The following is a 23,632-nucleotide window of genomic DNA, read 5'->3' as shown; positions in this document are numbered from 1 at the left end:
GCAAACTATGTTATTTCCTGCAGCCCAAATCCCCACCTCCCTTGGTCCCTTCAGGAGCAGACTAGACAGACGAGATGTTATCAATAACACAAACCTTTCACAAAACCCCCTTTTAAAAGCTAGTACTTCCTTTACTTATTTCATGTGGTATCCTGTGGAACTCAATCCCTCCCCACCCACCCCACATATTTCTTGAGGGAAAAAAATGATCTAACATCCTTATTGTGTTGTTTTATTTCTTGTTTCTGTTCTTTTCCCAGTTTCCCTTCTCCAATCCTTTTTCTCTCCCCACATTCTTCCCTAAAGTTACCACCACCAACAGCCCTCCACTCCTCAAAACAGAGACCAACCACAAGTTGCCCTTCTCCCCCCTCCTTTGATTAATTCTCGTTAGGGCCTTTGAACAAATAATATGCTTCCCTCTCAAATAACAGGCAGGGTATATATTACACTGAAAGAAAAACAAACAAGGCTCACTTAAAGACATCCACACCAAATGAAATTCCTGGAGAGAAGACACACATAGAAGCAGCAGTAGCAACCAGCAAACTACATATTTCTAAAATTCCAGTCACAGGGCAATGAATTGAGTAAATGCTCCACAAATCATAAATCACAGAGATTCACTGACAGAGGGAAAGTACCTTCCAACTATAGTAGACCATGCAGGTTCATATTTTAAGACAAATTATGAAGTCATGGTATTAGCAACTGCATTTAAGGCTCAGATATATTTCTTGAAAGGCAAAGCTGTTCTGGGAAAAAGAAGGAAGTGAATAAGGTATTATACCTTTGAAAGGACTGATCTGCAGGTCTCATTAAAGTTCCCGGCTCTGAAAAACAGGCCAAAATGGTCTGCTGGATGCTAAGAGCAGGGGACTGGGAAATGTCTTTTCATGCACCTGTACAAAAGGTGCAGTCAAGTGTTCTCCTCCCAACACAACAATCTTTGTGCAGGTGCTGTATCCAGCCCAACAGATCCCCAGATCATGCTGTTAGCCAGCTGGCTAGCAGATCTGAGAGCCATACTGTCTTTACCTGCCCCTTGGGCATGGGCTCCCATGTGCCTTCTCTATCACCTTGCCAGTCCATCCAGAAACAGATATAATATAGCCCGGGATACATAAAACGCAGACACAGTTCCCCTAATATTTCTCAGGTGATTGTTAGCCTATTATAGACAGTCTTCAGGCAACCATTGCTTAGTATCATACAAGAACACAATGGCTGGAATGGAAAACATTCATTGGCTCAGATGTCCTCATGCAAAGGTACAATATACTGACCACGGATGCCATTATTGAATGTGCTATAGCTAGAAGGCGGTGCAAAAACTAGTTACCACAACCAAACAAAAACCCTACAAGGATTCAAGACCACCAGTCAAATTCTAAGCTTTTGCCCTAATACACGTGTTAGTCTTTAAAGTGCCACCGGACTCCGTGTTATCTTATCTACACAATTAGGCCTCACTGAAATCCATGTGCCACCTGTGTAAATAAGGCACAAATAAGAATATAGTGGTATTCACCTGCTCAATTCTCTATAAGTTAATTTATACCCTGTACTCAACCACTACCAATATTAAATTTTCCCCACAGGTCCACTTGTCCCCAGGTGCCTAACTCCTGTTGAAAATTAGTGGGCACTAGGAGCCTACTTCTCCCTTTGAAAGTGACCCATAATCTTATACTGTTCCGGCATCATTCTTACTTCATTCAAATCAACAGAAGCGTTGGATGCACAAGGAGGCTGGAGTGAGTAAAGCTCACCACAAATAATGTGTCTTACCTGAAAGCCCCCCAGGGGCTAGACAATTAGTTCCCCCTGTTTCAGTGGAGGAAGGCACAGAATCTGGACAATCTGCTGCAGCAGAGGGGAAAAAAATAAGAAATGAGTATATATTAGTTTTTTAGCACGCGGTAAAGAACGTCAAAGAGCAGAACGTGCATTCCAAAGTGTTCAACAGGAAGCTATTACTAATTGTCTGCACAGACACCACCATTCATCATAATATATCCACCCTAAACTCATCACCCTTGTCTAAACTCTACGCTACCACTTAATCATTACTCAATGCATGCAAAAATGACATAAGGGCTGGGATCTTTTTGTCCAAGTCACAGGTTAATGAAATCAGGCTTGCCATCTTTTAAGTAAAGTTATCAGAGTTTGGTAAGAGTTTAAACAGATGCTTTGTACTTTGAATTTAGAACAAAACTTCAATGTTAAGATGAAAATATTAACAAGGGATGTAAACAGGTGACCAGTTACCTACCCAGTGAGCAGGCCCATGGCACATGGTTAACCGGACGGTTTACATCCCTAATATTAACCTTCAAGAGAGAAAATAAATCCTCCACTTTTGTTACAAATAGTCCAGTGTCAACTTAACTCCTTTGTTCCTGTCTTTTTCCCTCATTATATTAAGAACTCAACTATACATTTTTCTTTCTGCTGATTGTAAATTACTTTGCTTCCCAGTGTGTTGTGTATGCACCTAACATGCCTGATTGGACCAAATTCACTGAAGGGGTTTTTATGATTAAAGGAATCTGTCTCATTAGTTATTCCTCTTAACATTTAGAAGTGTTAATTCAGGGACAGGCAAAGTTTGGCCCCTGGGTGTCCAGCATTAAGTCAAGGTTGATCAAATGTTTAACTGCAGATGAACCCTCACAAGCAATTGTAATAAAAAAGGAAGACGCAAATATAAGAAAATAGTGGTTGACGGCATTGGCAGCTAAGAAAAAAATCTAACTGAATATGCAACCCTCAGGCTCCTGGCAAGTTGTCACAGTGCGTTATGCAAAATTAAGACACCTTAAATTGCATCATTTCAACTACAAACCATCTCAAAGCCTGGGCCACAGCACCAATAGCATAGAGTTTTTTGTCCTCCCCACATTTTTTTTCCAAGCACTCAATATGAAAAACCTATGGGGAAAAAGTATGTGTGTGTATAATCTCATTTTTTATCAGAGTAAAGTATATCCATACCAGGAATACACAGTTTAACAGGATACACTTAATCAAGCTGAAAACAATAGAGGAGACAGGAAATGGATTTACTTGTGAAATATTGTATACTATACACTTTCTAAAGTTTGTTTTCTACGTTCAAAGGAAATGTGCTATTTTTTAACCCTGTCAACATCTGAACAGGTATCTTTGTATCTTTCCTTTGAGATCACTTTCAAATGCTTTTGCTGATACTTTCCCTCAGCACACTCACATCTTTCTGAATGCAGGCATCAAATATATAGTCTTGGATTGTACTACAGATTAGTGCTTCATATCCAGCTCTAATCTGCCTCTGAACATGTTTCACTCCCACTTGAGAGTCAATGTGATACTTGTGCCATACATCAAAAAGCAATAATTTGCCCCTTACAAGTCATCTTGCTTTAGGGTCAAATATAACCAGATTCTTCTGCTAGCAATCCAGACAGATATTTTTAAGCAAAATGCAGGACAATGTAGCACTTTAAAGACTAACAAGATGGTTTATTAGATCATCTAATAAACCATCTTGTTAGTCTTTAAAGTGCTACATTGTCCTGCATTTTGCTTCAGCTACACCAGACTAACACGGCTACATTTCTATCAGATATTTGTAAGTAACTTTGGATCTATTTCTCAAGACTGCAGGCGACAGGTATTGCAATATGTCCACCTTTGCTAATTTAATCCCCCGCACACATACACACACACACAATCCTAACCATAACATTGCTGTGGAGGTAAGTAACCCTACAGCTTGAATTCAAACACAAAAAATAGCTCTCTGATTCTTCATCAAGGTTGCACATTCAGATTCCTCCCTAAAGCTGGGACCTTTGCCATAGCATAACTCTGCACAATGCTTGAAGTTCCAAACAGAGTTTCATTGGGTCCCTCTCTAGTATTCAATTGATCCCACTTCATAAAATCCTACAGCAAATTCCTTTTATCGATTCATTTACACCAAGAACAGCAATGGATCACAGGCCTCATTTTAGGATAAGCCATTACTGAATGCACTGATATTCCCTCTTACATCCCATACTGGAAAAACCATCCAGCATAGACTATGAAAGAGATGATGATCCTTTCCCATTCCTTGCATTAACTGTTGGCTAGCTGAGCCATACATGCTTAGTTAGCATCATTCAGAGACCACATCTGAGCACTCTGGCTGGTAGGAAGCACTATCTACGCTGCATAAGGTTGTTACATGTTAGCTCTTTCACTCCAGATTCCTTTGTAAAGTGAGCCACTTCCAATGGACATGAAATCATGTTCTTCAAATGTTTAGGCATGAGATAGATCCAGTAGAGATCCGGACCATCCAGTCTAGTGGCCACACTCTATACTCTTTCATGCAAGGGGGTGAAGAGTTTGAGCCAGAGCTAAGTTACCCTCAGCTGCTAGGAGAAGGGGGCGAGGGGAAGCACCTCATATTGCACCATGACTGCTCCCAGAGGTAACATATCCAGCGGGTAAAACCTGATACACAACCACTGTGGGGGTAAAAGGGAAATAAGAGAAAAGAGGGTAGGACCTTTAATTCAGCAATTAAATGGCAGGCCCAGCCCACTTCACAAAACTTACAACACCTGAGCTGTGAGCCAGGAGAGCATGCTGAGAAGCAACATGCGAGGCCACCAATATCCTTCTGGCACTGGAAATCCATTCCCCCGGCCCCAGGTTGCTTTTGGAAGGGTCATAGTTACCCAGCTCATGGATGCAAACCATGAAGTCTGCTAAGGTGCATCAGCATGGAACTACCCAGGGTTGCTGGGTACACAGTGTCGGCCTCTCTAGAGTCCACTGTATAGAATCATAGAATTATAGAGCTGGAAGAAACCTCAGAAGGTCATCAAGTCCAGCCCCCTGCTCTAGGCAGGACCAATCCCAACTAAATCAACCCAGCCAGGGCTTTGTCAAGCCGAGAGACTTAAAACACCTCTAGGGATGGAGACTCCACTACTACACCACACTGACTCTTAAATTCTGCATATCTGACATTGCCAACAATCTCCCATCCCCAATGAGCATTTTTATTTGTGGTCTGAATTTGAAGACCATATACAGATAAAATGACTACTAAGGCTAATAGGAAAGAACAAAGGACTTGTGGATTCAGAATCTTCATAAGGACAATACAGTTCGCCATATTGAAGAGAACTGGGGAAAATCATTTTAAAATGGGGAAAATCTGTATGCTATTTTGGGCACTGGCGTCAGGCCTCTTCGAAATTTGTGTAGCCTTGACTAAGTCACCCAACTGTTCCTGACTCTTAGCTGACCCATCTGTACAGCTATTGTATTAATACAGAGCTAACTTAAAGGGGGGCTTTGAAGACTTCATTCATATTTATAAAAACTTTTAGATACTTGCATGAATAATACTAAGTAAAGGTCTGATCCTGCAACCCCTCCTTATGCATTAGTCCTGCTCACATCAGTTGGGAGTTAGTTGTGCACAAATGTAGGACTTGCAGGATCTTGCCACAACTGTGTATGTATGTATGACAGGAAAAGCTGTGTTATTCAGGACCTTAGCAACCAGAAAGGCCTATTAACCAGAATTTCTGATCACTCCCAATACAAATCTTTAATCTAGTAACCAACTTTAATTTAGTACACAGCCCCAGAACATTATGCAATTGTCACCCGCTGCACTCTACTTTTATGCAAAAGAGGTAGACAATTAAGCAAGCTGATACCAGGGGTTTATTAATGAATAATAATAATAATAATAATAATAAAAGCAGCTTCCAGGGTTTCGTAGGGTCATTACAGAGTCAGCTCAATCTCCTACAACTTCTACTTCCACAACGGTAACTGATGTTGATGATCCTGAGTGCAAGATCTTGAAGTGCCTTTTGAATCAAACGTTAAATATGTTCAGTCTAGTTTAAGTGTTCAGTGTATTTTTAGTGATCTGGGTGTACACCACAAGCTGCCCAGTGATATGTAGAGTCATAAGAAAACCTACTGTATAGAAAACAGTATACATGTAAGTGCTTCAACAAACCCACCACTCTGCAGTGCAGAGCAGCCACTGGATTGGTGAGCACCTGTGCACCATTTTATACCGTTATTCACTTCATTGTATTCCAGTTCTCTGCAAGCTGGCATTACACTGCAAGTCTAACTCTTAGCGAACCAGAATTTTTGACTAACTGGCACCTCCTATTCTCCCCACCTGCAACACAGGGATATCCTTAACTGGAAGCCCAGGGCAATCCTCTATCCCCTCCTCCCCTCGCCTCAGGTACCAGACCCAGGGCACCTGTCACAGGCCCCGCCCCCACCCTGCACTGTCCCACTCCATCCTTTTCCCCAATCTCTCCCATTGCTCCACCTCTTCCCACTCCCATTGCACCCCTTGCCCTCAAGACCTGAGCCTGATTACTGGGGGTGGGCTAGTGCAGGGCAGGAGCAAGGGTCCCCACCACCACACTCATCACAACAGTGGGAGGCAAAGCTACCTAGCAGCCAGCTGTGCCCTGCTTCAGTATGGCAGCAATTCAGGGCATGGAGGAAACCAGTTGGGGCGCTCCACTTCCTGAAGCCATGGTGAAGCAGAGCACAGTGAGCTGGGAAATGGGTGGCGAGGCAGAGAGGAGCAGGCTGCTGGGTAACTCCAGCTCTCACCACTGTGGTGAGTGTGGGGAACCTGACTCCTGCTGCTGCCCCCACACCTGGTCCCCCCAACCTGCAGATAATACCTCAGAACTGCCCCAGTCCCTGGAGCTAACTTGGAGGACTGTCCCATCCATAGGACAGCTGACATGGCCACGGTGGAGGCCCTCAAGTATGGGGCCTGAGGCAGCTGCCCCGAACCATCCTATAGACGGATCAGCTGATGCGCTGGAGAGCTCAAATCCCCCCTAGACAGGGACTGCTGCCATCTGTCCTGGGGGATAGAGGCTGCACAGTGGGAAGGTCAGACTCCTCCCATGGACAGGGGCTACTCTGTGGCAGCCTCCGCTGCCCCACCCTTGTGCTGCTGCCTCTTACAGAACCATGGAGCCAATACATGTGCGGAGCTGGCTTGAAAGCTGGCTCCCCACACACATAGGCTCCAGCCTACTCCCCTCACCCTTCGCATTGCTGCTTCTCTATCAGAGGCAGCAGTGCGGGAGGAGAGGGCAGGTGGATCCTCCCGGGAACTGGATCCTGCTTGCTCCCCTTGCCACCTCTGATTCAGAGGTAGTGGGGGGGGGGGGGGGTATTCATGTAGTCGACAAGACAAGATTAACTGATAAGCCTAAACTTTATTGATTAATCGGATAGTCGGCTCCCCATTGACTTCCCAAGTACTATCACACTCCGTGAGAGCAAAATGCAGGACAATGTAGCACTTTAAAGACTAACAAGATGGTTTATTAGATGATGAGCTTTCGTGGGCCAGACCCACTTCCTCAGATCAAATAGTGGAAGAAAGTAGTCACAACCATATATACCAAAGGATACAATTTAAAAAAATGAACAAATATGAAAAGGACAAATCACATTGCAGAACAGAAGGGGGATGCGGGGGGGTGGGAAGGGGGAGGAAGGAAGGTAAGTGTCTGTGAATTGCTGATATTAAAGGTAGGGAGAGTGGGATGTTTGTGAGTTAATGGTATTACAGGTGATAATTGGGGAAACTGTCTTGGTAATGGGTGAGAAAGTTCAAAGACTTGTTAAGTCCTTGTTGGTAAGTGTCGACACTTACCAACAAGGACTTAACAAGTCTTTGAACTTTCTCACCCATTACCAAGACAGTTTCCCCAATTATCACCTGTAATACCATTAACTCACAAACATCCCACTCTCCCTACCTTTAATATCAGCAATTCACAGACACTTACCTTCCTTCCTCCCCCTTCCCACCCCCCCGCATCCCCCTTCTGTTCTGCAATGTGATTTGTCCTTTTCATATTTGTTCATTTTTTTAAATTGTATCCTTTGGTATATATGGTTGTGACTACTTTCTTCCACTATTTGATCTGAGGAAGTGGGTCTGGCCCACGAAAGCTCATCATCTAATAAACCATCTTGTTAGTCTTTAAAGTGCTACATTGTCCTGCATTTTGCTTCAACTACCCCAGACTAACACGGCTACATTTCTATCACTCCGTGAGAGGTCAGATTTACTGTTACATCCACTTCTTAGCAGTATCTGCAGACGGTTCTTCTCTAGACTGTTGAAGTGTAAATGGAAAGGCCTTTGCTGTTTTAATGGTGCTAGTAAAATGGCTTCACCAACCCTGGACAGTTTACTACATTCTATGTTTCCCTAAAGGTGAAATGCTGGTGAATAGTGAGGACAAGACTTCTACTTGCTTCAAATGCTTGCTTCATATTCAAACATCTTTCCACTGTAAGCTAATATATCCCTTTCCTCACTTCACTAGCTTTAGGCAATATTCCACACAATGCTTGGAAATGCAGGAATGCAGAAACCTGGTGAGATCCCAGCTCGGTTCTGGTTCTTTCTGCCACAGGAGATTGCAACAATAGATAAAATAATGTCTGTGTATCTCATTCTCTCCACACTAGCCTTGATAAAAGAGGAAGCAAAAAAGTGTAAGCACCACCTGCAATGACAGACTTATAGACTTCTGCTTGTCTCTGTCGCTGTTCCATGTATTATATTACTCAAAGTTCAACTGCCAAACGGACCTTTTTTTTTTAATTCAACTTTTTAGTGAGCAACCAGTTGTTTTTTGAGTTTCCGATTGGCAGTATTAATCACTTCCTATTGGCTGATAGGAAGAGCTTTTCCTTTCGAAATGGCACATTCATGTTCTGTGGCTTTTCTGTTTACACACATTTTACTACCTTATGTCAACACTTGCTAATGAATAAATGTATCATTCCACTAACTGAAAATGAGGTCCTGAAAAGGTAGATTGGAAGTTTAAACCTGCTAATAGTTTAAACCTTAATGTTTCCAGGAAACTAAAGGCAATCATTATTCTTCTTTCCTATAGGTGTATAGCCCCTCCTGATCCCTTTACAAATTAGTTTATGCCCTATGCAAAAGTCATTATTAGGGGAAAATTACATATGCAAATTTTAGCATGTGAAGGTTCTATCAGACCATTCTGTTATCCATTTGATAAACTGACTAAATGATAACTCTTTTTCTAACAACCACAAAATTCTTTACTACTCAATAGATTCTTTGCCTATGTAAAGAAACAAAATCAAAGCAACTAGTAAATACTTAGTGCTTATAAGGGATATAGGATATAACAACACTGATATCTCCACATTAAGTAGTGAACACTTGTCTAGTGTTTTTTCATGCTTAGGCAAAATATTATATGCTCTGTAATCCATTCATTTATTTAACAGCTGTGCCTGTTTCCACATGGCACAGAGAAAACTCCTTAAGTTAATCAGAGTTTACAGTGGAAAAATTGAACTTTGTTAACAGCAGCCAGTACTGAAAGACACTAAGTACTTTCCTAAAGAGGTGCACTGGCTAGGGCACCTTAATTTCAATAAGAGATGATGTTACAAGAGACATTCTTGTGGGATGGAGCCCCATGTCCATATCCCAATTTCCTAAAACATCCTCATACCCTACAGCAAACCCTTCCCCCTTTTAAGAGCATTTACTGAAAGACACTTTAAATGGAAAGAGAAACTTACCAGGCAAGCCCCTTGGGGTTTTAACACTTTTTGAACTCCGGAAACTAGCCAACCCCAAACTGAATAGCAATAATTTTAGAAAATCAGCTATTTTAGAAAAACAGCCCTGAAACTGTTCTATGGGAACAAACCTATTTTAAACTCCCTTTTTAAAAGTAAAGTACTAGGTTGCCATATGGTACTGCATAACTTTAGGACACAAACAGAAAGACTATAATCAATATAAGACTATAATCAATATAATCAATAAGTTCTATAATCAATATTTTAGATTCAGTCATCTTCCAAGAGATATGAAGGTGGAGCTCAGCACCTCCCTGATTTTAGCCCCATTTCCGATTTTCCCTAAATCTGTCTCCTCCTTCCAGGATGCCAGTCCTATTTATCTAACACAGGGCGAGCTTGCTGCCAACCAGAAGTTTATGCAGACAACCGCAACAGAGCTTGGTGCCAGCCTCAGATGGGCTTCTGCCCTGGCACTGTGCCATTGGATTACAAGCAACAGGCATGAAGAGCTGTTAGAAACTTTTAACTCTCCTCCATATTTTTTTAAAATTTGATAATAATTACAGGTGCTTTAAAAAAACATTTATATACAACCAGATGTGCCAACAAAATCTAATGTCCTTTTGCTGTACCTTATACCAATCCAAGATCATTAGAATTCAAATACAGTGAATTGACAAGTTATGCATTTTCACTTAATACTTAACAATTGTAAAGTCTTAGGAAGACTTTATACATTTTGTAGATGTTCATTAAGCAAAACTGGCAAAACCTACCCTTCACATTATTTTTATGGGCATTCCCATTCTGAGTTTTCAGGTTTCTTGGTACAAGCACATCTAATAAAGTCAACAATGTAAAGGAACTACTTACTATAGTTTCTGGGTTTAAAAACTAGAGGTTTTCTTAACCAATGTATATATTAAATCATTTGGGGTGGCAATGGGTCAAAAATCCCACTGAAACAGCCAAAAAGTGAAATGCAGCAGAAATCGAACAATGGAAGGAGACATATCCCCTGACAAAGGCATGTTTTCCCTTTTTATCTGAAGACAGTAGCCTACTTTTTAAAAGTCTACTTACCAGTTGGTTTGAGAAAATCCATTGGATATCTGGAGTAGGGTGGAGGGGGAGACTCTGGAATTAGAAAAGCACAGAGAAAATAAAGGCAGAGCCATGAGAAAAAAAGATAGGAACTTATGATAACAGTGGCATTCTTTTAGCAAAACTGTTTGTCTTAGCTCTGGGGGTTGGAGGCAGGGCAGCTAGGCGGTGATTGCCTTGATATTTAGCTGTCAGATAAACAAAAGGGGCCGCCTGGCGCCAGTCTCCCTGCTATCTGCTACTCTGGCTGTCTGATCAGGGCCTCCTTGGCTCGGCTAAAACACTCCAGCACTGGAAATCACCAACTGATCCAGACTGCCAGATAATCCTTGCTAGCTGCACACACATTTAACATTTCACAGAAAAGGGAAAAAAGGGCAAGAAAAAAAATCAAGTATTGCCAATTACCTCTGCCCTCTCCCACTTCTCCCCTCTACTCAGAACTGGATGATTTCTATTCTACACCAACTAAGCAAAGTTTACAAGTAATTGCAATGTTTAAAGACGGGGAGGGGGAAATGAAATGCAAGTCAGAGATCGCTCTTTTAGGCCATCGGGTAAATAACACGGGAGTTAAACGTGCCAAAAAAACCCTATTTCCATTAACCGACAAAAAGGCACTGAAAACCTTTTTTTTGTTTGTTTTTTGTTTTGGTCCCGGGCGGATAACTTTTCTGAGTCTTTTCTGCTGACTGGAGGCGAGAGAAGCATGCTTCCAAAAGATACACTGCAATCCTTAAACTATGCGTTCTCATATTAAGGGGGGAATTTGCGAACCACTAGCGTCCAAAAGTTGGGTTGTTGTGTAAATCCAAGACTGGCTGGAAATTCAGTTATTAAACCTAAACTCCAGGGATCCATTTCCCAAAGCAAAGCAGATCTAGATTATGCACGTCTGGCTCGTTCGCCGGGACCTCTCTGCAAATTATCAACCCTCTCTAAAGCAAAAATTCACTGCTGAATATCGTTTGAAAGGTTCAAGGCATCTGAAGGGTTACAGGGTTTCCTTTTTTGTACACAGCCTTCTCCATATAGACAGCAGTGAACCACATCCTTGTTTTACTGCAGGTAGAAAAAAAAAAAAAAGGAAACCCGCTGTGCAAGAAGCGCCTTGCAAGGGAAGAGGCCGGCTAAAAATTGCAACCCGAACTCCAAGCACCTTCCTAGGGTGACGTGCGAATTTTGCCAGAGTAAAAAAACCTGGAAGCCTCGGCTATTGTGTGACACAAACGCGGACAATAGACGCTGATTATCCAACCATCCTCAGAACCAGTGTTGGACTCCCACCCCTATGTCCCTATTTTCTGTGCATACGGCAGTTCCCGTGTTCCTACCCGCTCACCCACCCCAGCTCGGGAGTTTCCCACCCGTGCACATGCCTGCCCTCCGGCGTACCTAGTTCACAGAGCCTGGTGAGGTGGTGGGGATTGCAGCAAACCAGCTCCGGGTGAGTTTTTCCATAAGATTCACAGCAACATAACCTCTTCACTTCCGAGCAATGCCTGAGATCGGGCCACCTGAATACTTTACACAGCAGCAAAGGGAGCGAGTACCAATGCTGGCCCAGTTTGGAGTCCACCTTGCCGGGCAGGAGGAGGCAGGAGGTCCGCGTGCCCCCTTTGGATTCCACCGCTTGCAAGAGCACCTCCAGCTGTTTCTCCTTCAGCCTCTTCAGGACCGCGTGGGTCAGCGCTTTCAATTCCGCCTCCGAGCCGAGGTGAGCTTTGCTGATCTTCCCCGACTTGCCCATACAACAGCCCCGGCCGCCTCCAGCCCCATGCGCCCGGCTGTCCGCTCCTGGTTCCCCGGGCTCTCCTTCCTCCTCCTCCCCGCCGGGCGCACGGCTCCTCCAGAGTCGCCGGACGAGCACCGATCGTTTGGTCCTGAACATGCGGGACGAGAAGAAGGTTTCCCGGCTAAAAAACGAGCATGTCGTCCGCAAATCATGAAGAATCCGGGATCCGAGTCCAGGCAGCCAACACAAGCAGCCTGAAATGATAGGGATATAGTGGGGAGGAGGGTTGGTGGCGGTGGAGGTTGTGGAAGAGCCAAAGCAATCTGTAACATACGCCAGTCTCTTACAGGGCTGGAGTTGTTCCTGTCTCTCTTAAATCCTTCAAAAAGCCGCTGGAAATCCTACAGTTTCATACAGATCTATTCAGAATTTCTCACCAAATACTTCTAAATAGGAACTGGGAGAACAGAAACTAAAAGAGATGGGGTGGAGGGGAGAAATCAAATGTTCACTGTATCAGAAGAATTGCAGAAAACATGCTCCCCCTTCAAAGAGATAGGGGAAGAACAGATCTTCTTGTGTTGCAGGTCTGTCAAAGTGATTGCAAAATCTCTAGATCACATTTGGTTTCAGATGAGGATGACTGTTTTAGATAAAAAAAAATCAAGATGTTCCCCATCCCCCAAAAACTGTGTTGCAAAACGAAGGCACACGATTTTAAAAAAACCCTATTTCCTTAGTAATAACATATCCATAGATTCCATAAAAATAAGAGTTTTTTGGAAGGGGACTGGGAAAAAAGGATTTTCTACAAGAAGGGGTGGATTTTTAAAAAGAAAGAGCCAAAAGAACGCATAATTTAAAAAAAAACCTAAAATGTGGACGTCTGAATAATCACAAAAACTTACATTTTTTTAAAAAAAATGCACCCAAGAATGTTACATCCTTTTTAAAAAAGCGCCCAAGTCTTCCTGATGCTTTTTCCCCTTCTTCTTAGCAAAGATTTTAATCCACACACCAAAAAAATCGTCGAGGCGGCTGCTAAGATATATATATATATATATATATATATATATATTTAAAAGTGGGAGTCTTTCTTCCCTTCCAAAAGGCTGGTTCCGCTCCCCTCTCCCTGGCTGCCTTTCAGAAAGACCAGGAGGTAGGGACAGTTTTTCTTAAAATACAGTTGCCCCCACCTCTCCTCCCACCCAACCCTTACAAAATAAAAGGACGGATGGGTGAGAAGTGGCAGGGATGATCCTATAATGAATGACAGGCGCTGAAATTATCACCTGCCCCCCCCCTTCAGTCTCTCTTCTGTCTCGCTCTTTCTCTCGCTAGTACATGCTAATGCAGCCGTTCGCTCTTCTTCCTTCCCTTCTGGCTGCAGCTCTCCTCCTCCAAGGCAGCCTTTCCAGTCCTTGCATCGGCTATCAACACACACGGGGAAAAAAAGCAGCTCCTTTTGCTTGGCTCGCTTGGGTTGCTTTGCCTTTTTTTTCCTCCTTCCCCTCCTTTTTCCACTCCCTTCTTCCTTCACAGAGCGCTCATTGCAGAAGATTCTGTCTCTCCCCACACGCACACACCTTTTTCTTCTTCCTTCCCTTGGGCGACAGGGGGAGTTCCTTGTCTTTTGGAGGGGGTGGCCTGCGAAGAGGAGGGGGGCTCCCAAGTGAGGTGGCTATTACCTAGCAGTGTCCATAGCCTTGCAGCCGTCCGCCAGCTCGGCTCTCTAGCCAGCCAACAGCCTCCTCCTCCTCTCCTTCCCCCCTCCTCGCCGCTTTGCCTCGGTGACTCGCAGTGCGCAGTATCGCTGCCCAGCCCCGGCCCCCAATCACGTGGGCGTCTAGACACCCTGTCGCTTTAAAAAAAAAAGTGATTGTGTTGCGCAAACAACAGATCGGGTTTCTAAAAGCTATTTTTTTATTTCTGAAGTCTGGAGAGCGAGGAGGGGAGCGGGTAGGGGAAGTGCATAGAATTCACATCACATTCAAGAAATACATTAATTTTCTTTAAAAAAAAACCAAACCACGATCAAGATACAGTGCACCAAGGAAATAATTGCTCATGGAGATGAACTCAAGAGGATATTTATCAGTGAGATGCTGCGGTGAGGGGTAGCTTGCTCGATATTTGTATCGACAGGGTTTGCTTTCACATTCAAAAAAAGAGTTTGCAGACTCAGTTTGGGCTTTTTTGTTTTGTTTTTCTGCATGCTGGATTATTACTGTAATTTGTGGCTCTCTTTGCATTGAAGTTACTGGCAGATTTGTTTTTAGTTGGGGTCAGGTGGAGCTGTGCATTGGGCCCTTATTAAAGAGACATATATACGAGGTGCTTGCACAAAGGATGCAAAAAGATGGTTTTTCAGATGGGTGAGAAAAGAGGGTGTAGAAAACACCCAGAAAAAGTAAAACAAAGATCCTGAAATAGGATTGTTTGATGCAGTTCCCTGTGTCTGTCCAAAGGCCCTGTATCTGACCACAGGAGGGGAGGCCTACAACTGTGGTTGTGTAAAATAAATAAATGCCATAATAAATTGCAATTTTTAAAAAATCTATAAACTAAATCAACAGTTAATTTGTAAAGCCAAAGAAAGACATTAGGTAAAATGTAATGAAAACACTTTGCACTTGTACAGCACTTGTCATCAGAGGATCTCAATGGTGGGTAAGTGTAATTAACCCTTTCTTACAAGTGAGGAAAATGAGCCATGGATATTAATAAAACATCATCACAACACTTTGCACTATATAGTGCAATGCTTCAAAGAACCTGACATTTTTAATAAATGAAGCCTTTCATATCCCCCATCAAGTCAGGCTTACTATGCCAGTTTTGCAGAGGGGTAAACTGAGACACAGTGGTTATATGTGATGACACAGCACTAGAGCTGGAGACCAACCCAGATCTAGTGCTGGGCTTTAATCCTGAAAATCACAATCTTGCAAACACTGACATAGGATTTAATAGGATTATTCATGTGTGCAAGTGTTGCCAGAGACCAGGCCCAGACCAACAAGTGAGTTGCTTAAGGTCATATTGTAAAGTCAGTTGCAGAGTTGGAAACAGACCCATGTTTCTAAAATCACATGCTCTGAACACTAGCTACTATAAACAAACCTGATTCCAAAGTAATTTCAGTGAAATAAACAAGACAAAACCCATAAAACACAGACAGCCCAAGAGTTATTATTCTAAAACGTCCTAGAACATACATACTGTAGATGCACTGCATTCCTGGAATTGACTTCTCCAGGTGCATTGGATGCACAAAGAATGCAGACTCAAATGTAGTAGGCCTTATCCTGCAAATACACACCTCAGGACTCAATACTCCAATGAAACTATTCACATGCACAAAAGCTGTTTGTGTTACTGGCAGGATCAAGGTAGTTGGAAGCCAAGCCTGTAGAACTGTCTTGAAAAATTCTAGTGAAAACATACCATCCTGGGAATAAAACCTATTCACCTGTCCTTTGTCCCTATGATTGGTTTGTCCTTTTTTTTTTTTTTTTTTTGCTCAGGGCATTTAGGTGAAGAATTTATCAAGGCTGATTTATGGCTTTATAGGGAAGGTAATCAGAGGATAAACACCAGAAATTTCACCCTGAACAGTTGGACTTTTTGTTCTGCTTCTGTACCAAGCCCAGTAGGTTCCATGCTTAGGGTTCCTAGGTGCTACAGAAATATACATACATACATAAAATTATATTTCAGAGTAAATATAAGCTTTTCTTAACACATGGGCCACCACACTCCGCAATTTCTGAACAGTGCAGCCCCATGGAGAGTGCATTGCAGTAATCTAACCTTGAAGTAACAAAGGATTAATGGCCATATAGTGCAGCCAGGGCATCAGCTTTTAAGTTTGCTGCACTTTCCAGTACAGTGCAATTTTTTTAATGGTCACTTCGGAGACTTGAAAAATTGAAAATAAATTACATTTCTTTCTTTTAATATCTCTTTCATGAGCCTCAGAGGTGACCTTATTTTTTTAAACTGTCTCCTCTTTTTATTATAGCAGTGTAGAGAATCTCAAAACCTTTTATCACTGTGGTATATATGATAAACTGAGAGATACTTTCCCTGCTTCTGCTGATACTGAAAGACCAGATTAGATAGACACACCTATTACCATGTGCATTACATTCTTGTTTTATGTCAAAAGCTGTCCAAACTACTATAAATGAGGTGGATTCAAACCATTTGTTCACGGTGAATAAGGGGTATAATTTTTCCTTTATAATCATCACTTTTTCTATTGTGATTTATGTTTGCATTATTAGTTATTTTGATAATAGTAATGCAGAGATTCCTATATTTACAAACCAGAGTGACAAGAATGGTAATTAGCAATGTGCTGTGCCAGGACAAAATGTGGTCCAATGGACAGAGCACAAAACTGGAACTCAGGTGACTTGGGTACTTCTTCCAGCTCTGCTACTGATTTTGCCACTAGCTTCAATAGAAACCTCATCTTTTCTGCACCTCAGTTTTTCTATCTGTGAAATGGGGAAACAAATATTTATCCTCCTTTGTAAAGTACCTTGAGCCCTGCAGGTGAAATTTATTGTATTATTTGGAATAAATTAATTATTTAATTGTCCTTGTATGGCTTTATTAAATGTCACAAAGAAAAAGATTAAATCAATAATCAATTAAAAAGTGCAAATATTTTGTGTTTTTAACTGTTTTTTTCACTATTTATCATACAATCAGGGGCAGGTTCTTCCATATTATACCTCTTTCAATCATTAATTCCATGTCTTATTTTTCTAAAAAGCTAGATTTAGATGTACTTAGGGAAATGGACATGTGTCTAAAATGGAAAGAATAAAGAAGTATGTGTTCTCTTTTTTTAATAGTTACTGTATAAAATCTGACTTGTTAGGCCAAACCAGTACATTTAAATCATATAAATAAGCCCATTAAAGCATCCCCTGATGTTACTGTATTTATTCGTTGGCAAGTAGATGTGAACCAAATACGTCCTCTTCTCCAAGAGCGACAGTTAGGAAGCAAAAAAATGCATGTTGAAATATCCCGGGGAAATGACAATGTCATTCAGATAATGGAGAGGGTGTCATCAACCAGTGTATCTGTTCAATTTACTCTTGGGTGTGAAACTCATCTCTAATACAACTCCAGGGAATGGGATAAACTTATCCCTTTGACTTTAAAGGGCCTAATTATCTGATTTAAATAAACTGGGTTTGGACTAACAAACAGACAAAAATTTCTCAACTATGTGATCTGTAGGTTAATTTAAAGCTGTTTTTCCAACTTGATTTATTTTTAACAAGAGAAAAGTAATTTGTACATATGAATTAAATCCATCATCAAAAATATGGACAAATACATTTGATTATGGAAGTGAAATCAAATACAAAATAAAAACTATACCTTTTCTTTCCAGACACTATTCATATGGAGGTTTCTGGAGACTTTCCTGTTACGCAATTGTCTTTGAAAAGTTAAGAGTGATAAACTGGAGTTAATTTGCATTGCAATTCAGCATTTGACAGACAGTTGGAGCCAGGGCACTGTTAACCTAATTGCTTTTTTAACAGCACCAGGGTGAGAGAGAGAGAGAGAGAGAGAGAGAGAGAGAGACACACACACACACACACACACACACACACACACACACACACACGATAAAATGAGGCGAGTAAAATCTTTTCTGACATCGTTACTAGACACATATAAACAAAGATGATCCATTTTCGTGGTCTTTCTGGGCTAGGATTGGATCAATAACAAATATTAATTATTTTTCTCTTTTGGGAATAGCTCTTGGTGATAATATTTACAAATACTGTAACAATAAGTAGGAAGGAACAAGCCTGTCTGGAGAGAAGGCAAGAAAGAAAATGGAGATTTCATGTACTTGAGTGGCACTCCATGCAGATTAAAAGATTTAAAATAGTTAAATTTGCTTCAGTTATAAATGTTTAATTTCAGAGGCTTGCAAACAAGGTTCAGAGTGAGCTAGAATGTCATTTTTGGCACTTTTCTGCTTCTTTCTCAGTCTCTGCAGCTTTCATTTAAATAGCAAATAGACCTTATGACTGCAAAAAAAAAAAAAAAAAAAACCTCAGTGTGACCTGATGCAAAGTTGTCTTCCTGAGTCTACAAGAGAGACAAACAATACATATTAGAGAAGTGTGAACCTGACCTTATTTACCCTCATAGGGCATTAAATTTGTTAGGATAATATAATTTGATTGTTGATGCTAGAAACTACCTGGGGGCTTTTTATTTTGAGCTAACATACTTATCCAGTGTGATTGAATGCCACAGAAATTAAAGATAAAAAAGGCCTATTAGGACACTGTCCATCCAGTCAGACTAATACCTATTCCATACAGTGTATTTGCCAGTATTTTGTCCATCTAGCTGCAAAGGGCTCAAGTGACAAGAGTTTCACCTGTGAGACTCTTCTACAACCAGTTATATATCATCATTGGGATAGTTTTTCCTGGTTCCCTCCCACTCCCAGCTCTGGCCAGGGTAAATTTTTCTTTCCTTAATTTAATCTGATTGCTTCTAATGTTACCCTTCGGCTCCCAATCCAGGAATGCATTTATACACAAGTATAAGTCAAACACATGCTTACTTTTTTAATGTCCTTCAGAATTGTCTACACAGTTTTTGTAATGCTTTAATGATATCAGTTTAAGGTCAGATAAATGGGATCACCAAATGAGATTAATAGGTAGCAAGTTTAAAACAAACAAAAGGAATTATTTCTTAACACAATACACAGTTAACCTGTGGAACTCCTTTCCAGAGGATGTTGTGAAGGCCAGGATTTTAAGTGAGTTCAAAAAATAACTAGATAAATTCACATAGGATAGATCTATCAATGGCTATTAGCCAGGATGGATAGGAATGGTGTCCCTAGTCATTGTCAGAAGCTGGAATGGACCACTTGATGATTACCTGTTCTGTTCATTCCCTCTGGGGCACCTAGCACTGGCTACAGTTGAGAGACAGGATACTGGGCTAGATGGAACTTTAGTCTGACCCAGTATGGCCATTCTTATGTTCTTATGGTTAAAGCAGTGCAGTCCCTCAATGTGGATGCAGATACACTGGTATAAAGGTGCTTATATCAATATAGCTGTTCACCATAAAACTTCAGTCTTTAATTTAAAACTATGGGAATTAACCATACAAATTGTATTAGTACCTTTGTACTAGTATAAGTGCCCACAACGAAAGGGTTGTACTAAACACAAAAACTGTGTATAGACCAGCTCTTAGTAAGCATGGCTAAATGCACCAAGGGAAAGAGAAGGGACTAGAATCATAGAATCATAGAATAATAGGACTGGAAGGGACCTCGAGAGGTCATCGAGTCCAGCCCCCCGCCCTCAAGGCAGGATCAAGCTCCGTCTACACCATCCCTGACAGATGTCTATCTAACCTGTTCTTAAATATCTCCAGAGAGGGAGATTCCACCACCTCCCTTGGCAATTTATTCCAATATTTGACCACCCTGACTAGTGCAGCAGAAGCCTCCTGGGCAAAAGCAGAATGGAAGAGCCAGCCCAAAGCAGAATGCGTAGAGTTCCACGACCCATTTATTCCCAACTTTGAACCCTGCTTACAGGGTACAAGACAACTGTATTTGGTAGAGAGCCTTTCATGCAAAATGTATTCCTAAACCCTTTAAACAATTACATAGCAAATGATAGCAGGAAGAGAGAGACATGAAGAGGTACAGACAGGAGAGAAAGTCAATGTGCTGATATCAGTGATGAGTGATAGATGAATAGATATTTGCAGTGTTGTAGCAGTGTTGGTTCCTGAACATTTGAGACAAGGAGGGTGAAGTAATATATTGTATTGAGCCAACTTCTGTGGCAAACCTGTAAAAAATCTCTGTGTAACCGTGAAAGACTATCTCTTTCACCCATAGAAGTTGGTCCAATAAAAGATATTACCTCCATTAGTCTAAATTCTTCCCTCGTGTACATCAACTGTAGTGCAACTCCAGAGGAGAATTTGGCTCTATACCCACTTTCAGACTAGATGAGTAGTTACTTGATACAGAGACACACAGGTGGACAGTCCTGGTGACAGGTGCTGCTTTTGTATCAACAACAGCAAGAAGTGATAGAGAAAAGGCCAGGTCTAGATGAGTGAAGGAGGTTGGAAAAGGTACAAAAAGAGAGTGAGAGAGCGGTTTCTAGACAGTTATTGAGTTATTGGAGAGGGCGCAGAGAAGAGCCACAAGAACAATTGCCTTGTGGGACTAGATTTCACCAGCTCAAACAATCTGTTTAGCTTAACAAAGCGAAGGATAAGGGATGACTTGATTACAGTCGGTAAGTCCCTACATGAAGAACAGAAATGTGATCATATGTCTTTAAATTATTGGACAAAGATAGAAACATATTCAGGGGCTGAAAGTTGAAACTTGACAAATTCAGAGCTTGTTTACACTTATCCCTGGCCTGGGTCCTGGGCTAATGTACACAGTTAAGACAATGTAAGCTGCCTTGTGTCAACCCAGCTTTGGAAGAGTCTTCACTTAAATTTGGCTTCTGCAGATGTAAATGATTCTCTATTGCAATTTAGTAGCACTACCTCCCTGAGCGTCACAGTGTCAAGGTCAATGTAATTAGGCAATGCAGTATCAGTGTGTAGACACTACTTTGCTTAGGCTGACTGTTACAGGAGACATCCCACAATCCCCCAGGATGACAATAGAACGGATACAAGTGCTCCTGGTGAGGACTTACTCCGCTGACCCAAGAAGCTAAGCATCGATTAGGTTGACATAATTCTGTAGTGTAGAAGACATGGCCTTACAGTTCTAGACCTGTGCTGCTGTAGCACTTAGTGAAGATATGATCTATGTGGATATGATCAGAGCCAGGCCCCCCACAGCGTCCCCCATCCAGGAGCGGTCCTAGACGAGATGCCGGCAACTGGCGCCCTAGGTGAAATGCGCGATCGGCGCCCCCGCCTCCAAAGCCCTCAACAGTCGTTTATCTTGGCACCCTAGGTGACCGCCTAGTTCGCCTGTATTGATGGGCTGCCACTGCCCCCATCCCAGTGCACTCACCCCTCCCCCGAGCCAGGCATCCCTAGTGCCAGGAGTGCCCCACCCCAATCAAATCCTCCCTCCACCCTCCCCCCCGCAGAGCCAAGCACTGGAGGAATAGGATGGCTGGGTAAGGAAATCTTACTTTTAAAGTTGCCGCTCCTGCCGCCCGGCCTGGCTGCCTCAGCTTACAGTGTGTAGATGGAGGCATCACATTGTCAGCTCCCGGGTCTCTGTGCAGAGTCACGTGGGCCAGAGTAGTGTGTGCTCTGCTCCTACCACAGCCCAGCGCCCCCTAGCGTGGCGCCCGGGGGCAAGTGTCCCCTCTTGCCCCCCCCCCTTCGCTACGCCTCTGCCATACTCTCACTCCCCTGCCTCCGCTAGACGTAGTAGGGGAAAATTGTCCCCACCGAGCTTCCATCCGAGGGAAACAGGAATTTCTGGATATTTCGCATGTCTGGTATTTTCTGTTTTTTTTTACTGGACAGAAGCGGCAAATACCACACTGTCCGGGCCAATACTGGACACCTGGCAACCCTAGTTTGTGAGAGCTTGCAACAAAAAAGATTTTGTTTTAAGTGAACAGAAAATTTAAAAATTCTGTGGGCATTTTTTAAGCTACACAAGTTTGAAAAACATAGAGGTTCCCCATTTCCCAAATTGCATGTACAATTGTATAACTCAAAACCATGTTCAAATGGTATTACTTTTGCTAAGTGCCCTTTCTCTGTTTCCTAACAAGTAGTTAATATTTTGGAAGATTCAGGGCCAGATCCAGGCTTTGCTTAATGTGTCAATCTTAAAACTGGGTCATTTCAGGCATTACAATGTGCCAATGTCTTACCCCTCCACCTAAAAACAAAAAGTGGAGGAATATGGTGGGATATGGTTTTACAAAGCCTTCTCATCTGTCTGTGGTCCCAAAGCACCTTCGCCCTGTTCATATTACTTATACAGCATTGATACAGCTCGTAGCATTATAGAGGTTGAGCAGGATGCTCCAGGAAAAGCCAGAATACAGACCCCATATCAATGCTGTCTTTTGGAAATTAGAACTCCTCGTATGAACCATCAGGCTGCAATGCCTATGCCCAAAGGGACAAATGAAAGATGGAATGTCAATGAGTTAAGTACAGTGTTTCAGTCATAATCCTAGTTGGCTAATCTCACGATTTTTGGCATAAATCTCGGATTTTAGGGGGATTTCTTAGGTCTAAAATCTGCTGGGTCTGGTGGCTGCAGGCCCCCAAGGCTGGGTGATTTTGGAAGGATCAGAGCAGAGAGATGGAGCACCTTCTGGTTGCCCAGAAAGAAGAGAGTTACTGAGTCCTACCACTAGATCAACATAAAGGCAGGTGGAGACTTCAGTTTCCTCATTAAAAACAATATTGACATTCCCCTCCCACCCACCCATTCCTACTCCCCCAGTAGGCTGAAATGATTGGAATGGGGTTCAGAAAATGGCCTGGGGACTAGAGGAAAATCTCAGTGTTCTCTGTTTCCTATTTTTGGCAGGTATGGTTATAGCTTTGGAGTTCCTTCCTTTTAACACCATAGGTCATAACCTTAACATTATTTACATGTCTTTTGTATATTTATTGCAGCGGCATTTAGTCTTTTCTTGGGCAGAATTCCCATTGCCTAGGGAATTTAGCCTGAGAAAAGACTGCGGGTCCAAGCTCTCTATGGACTGCTTATCCATTCCCAAAGGAGAAGTCCTATGTTAGGCTATGTCTATACTTGAAATTGATCCACAAGACTTTCATCATTCATAGCTGTGTCAACCCAGCATCGTCACTAAAGCAGCACAGTGTAGTTTAGGACTCCTCAGCATTATCACTGCTAACTCGAAGGCTCAGAAAGTGTCTCTAGACCAGAGAGTCTCAAACTGGGGATCAGTGGGGGTGACAGCAGGAGCCCTAAGGAAATTAAATTAACATTACATTAAGAGATAACCCCTGATTTTTAATTGATAAGGGGGGATTAGAGGGGAACTTTGCATTCAGAGGCTTGCTGTGTGAAAGGGCTCACCAGTACAAAAAGTTTGAGAACCATTGTGATGGAAATTTGGCATGTGAGATCTGATC

The 23,632-nt window shown here is 42.2% G+C and overlaps 1 protein-coding gene across 3 annotated transcripts in view; it reads right to left on the bottom strand.

Annotated features, from left to right (window-relative positions):
• The window catches only part of SMAD7 (SMAD family member 7), a 42,487-nt gene extending 28,220 nt beyond the window's left edge, over positions 1-14,267 (bottom strand). The window contains exons 1-3 of one of the 3 annotated variants that reach the window (XM_006136740.5): positions 12,145-14,267; positions 10,729-10,782; positions 1,792-1,866 (exon numbers count right to left, since the gene is read on the bottom strand). In XM_006136740.5, coding sequence (XP_006136802.1) covers positions 1,792-1,866; positions 10,729-10,782; positions 12,145-12,640 — 625 coding nt within the window. In that variant the 5' untranslated portion in view covers positions 12,641-14,267. The remainder of the gene's footprint in view (positions 1-1,791; positions 1,867-10,728; positions 10,783-12,144) is intronic. The other 2 variants (XM_006136741.5, XM_006136742.5) reach the window with 2 other exon arrangements.
• Between the last annotated feature and the right edge of the window lie 9,365 nt (positions 14,268-23,632).

Source organism: Pelodiscus sinensis, chromosome 6 (assembly GCF_052426305.1).
Source record: "Pelodiscus sinensis isolate ZL-2025 chromosome 6, ASM5242630v1, whole genome shotgun sequence".
Lineage (NCBI taxonomy): Eukaryota > Metazoa > Chordata > Testudines > Trionychidae > Pelodiscus > Pelodiscus sinensis.
This window is presented reverse-complemented; position numbering and strand designations above follow the sequence as displayed.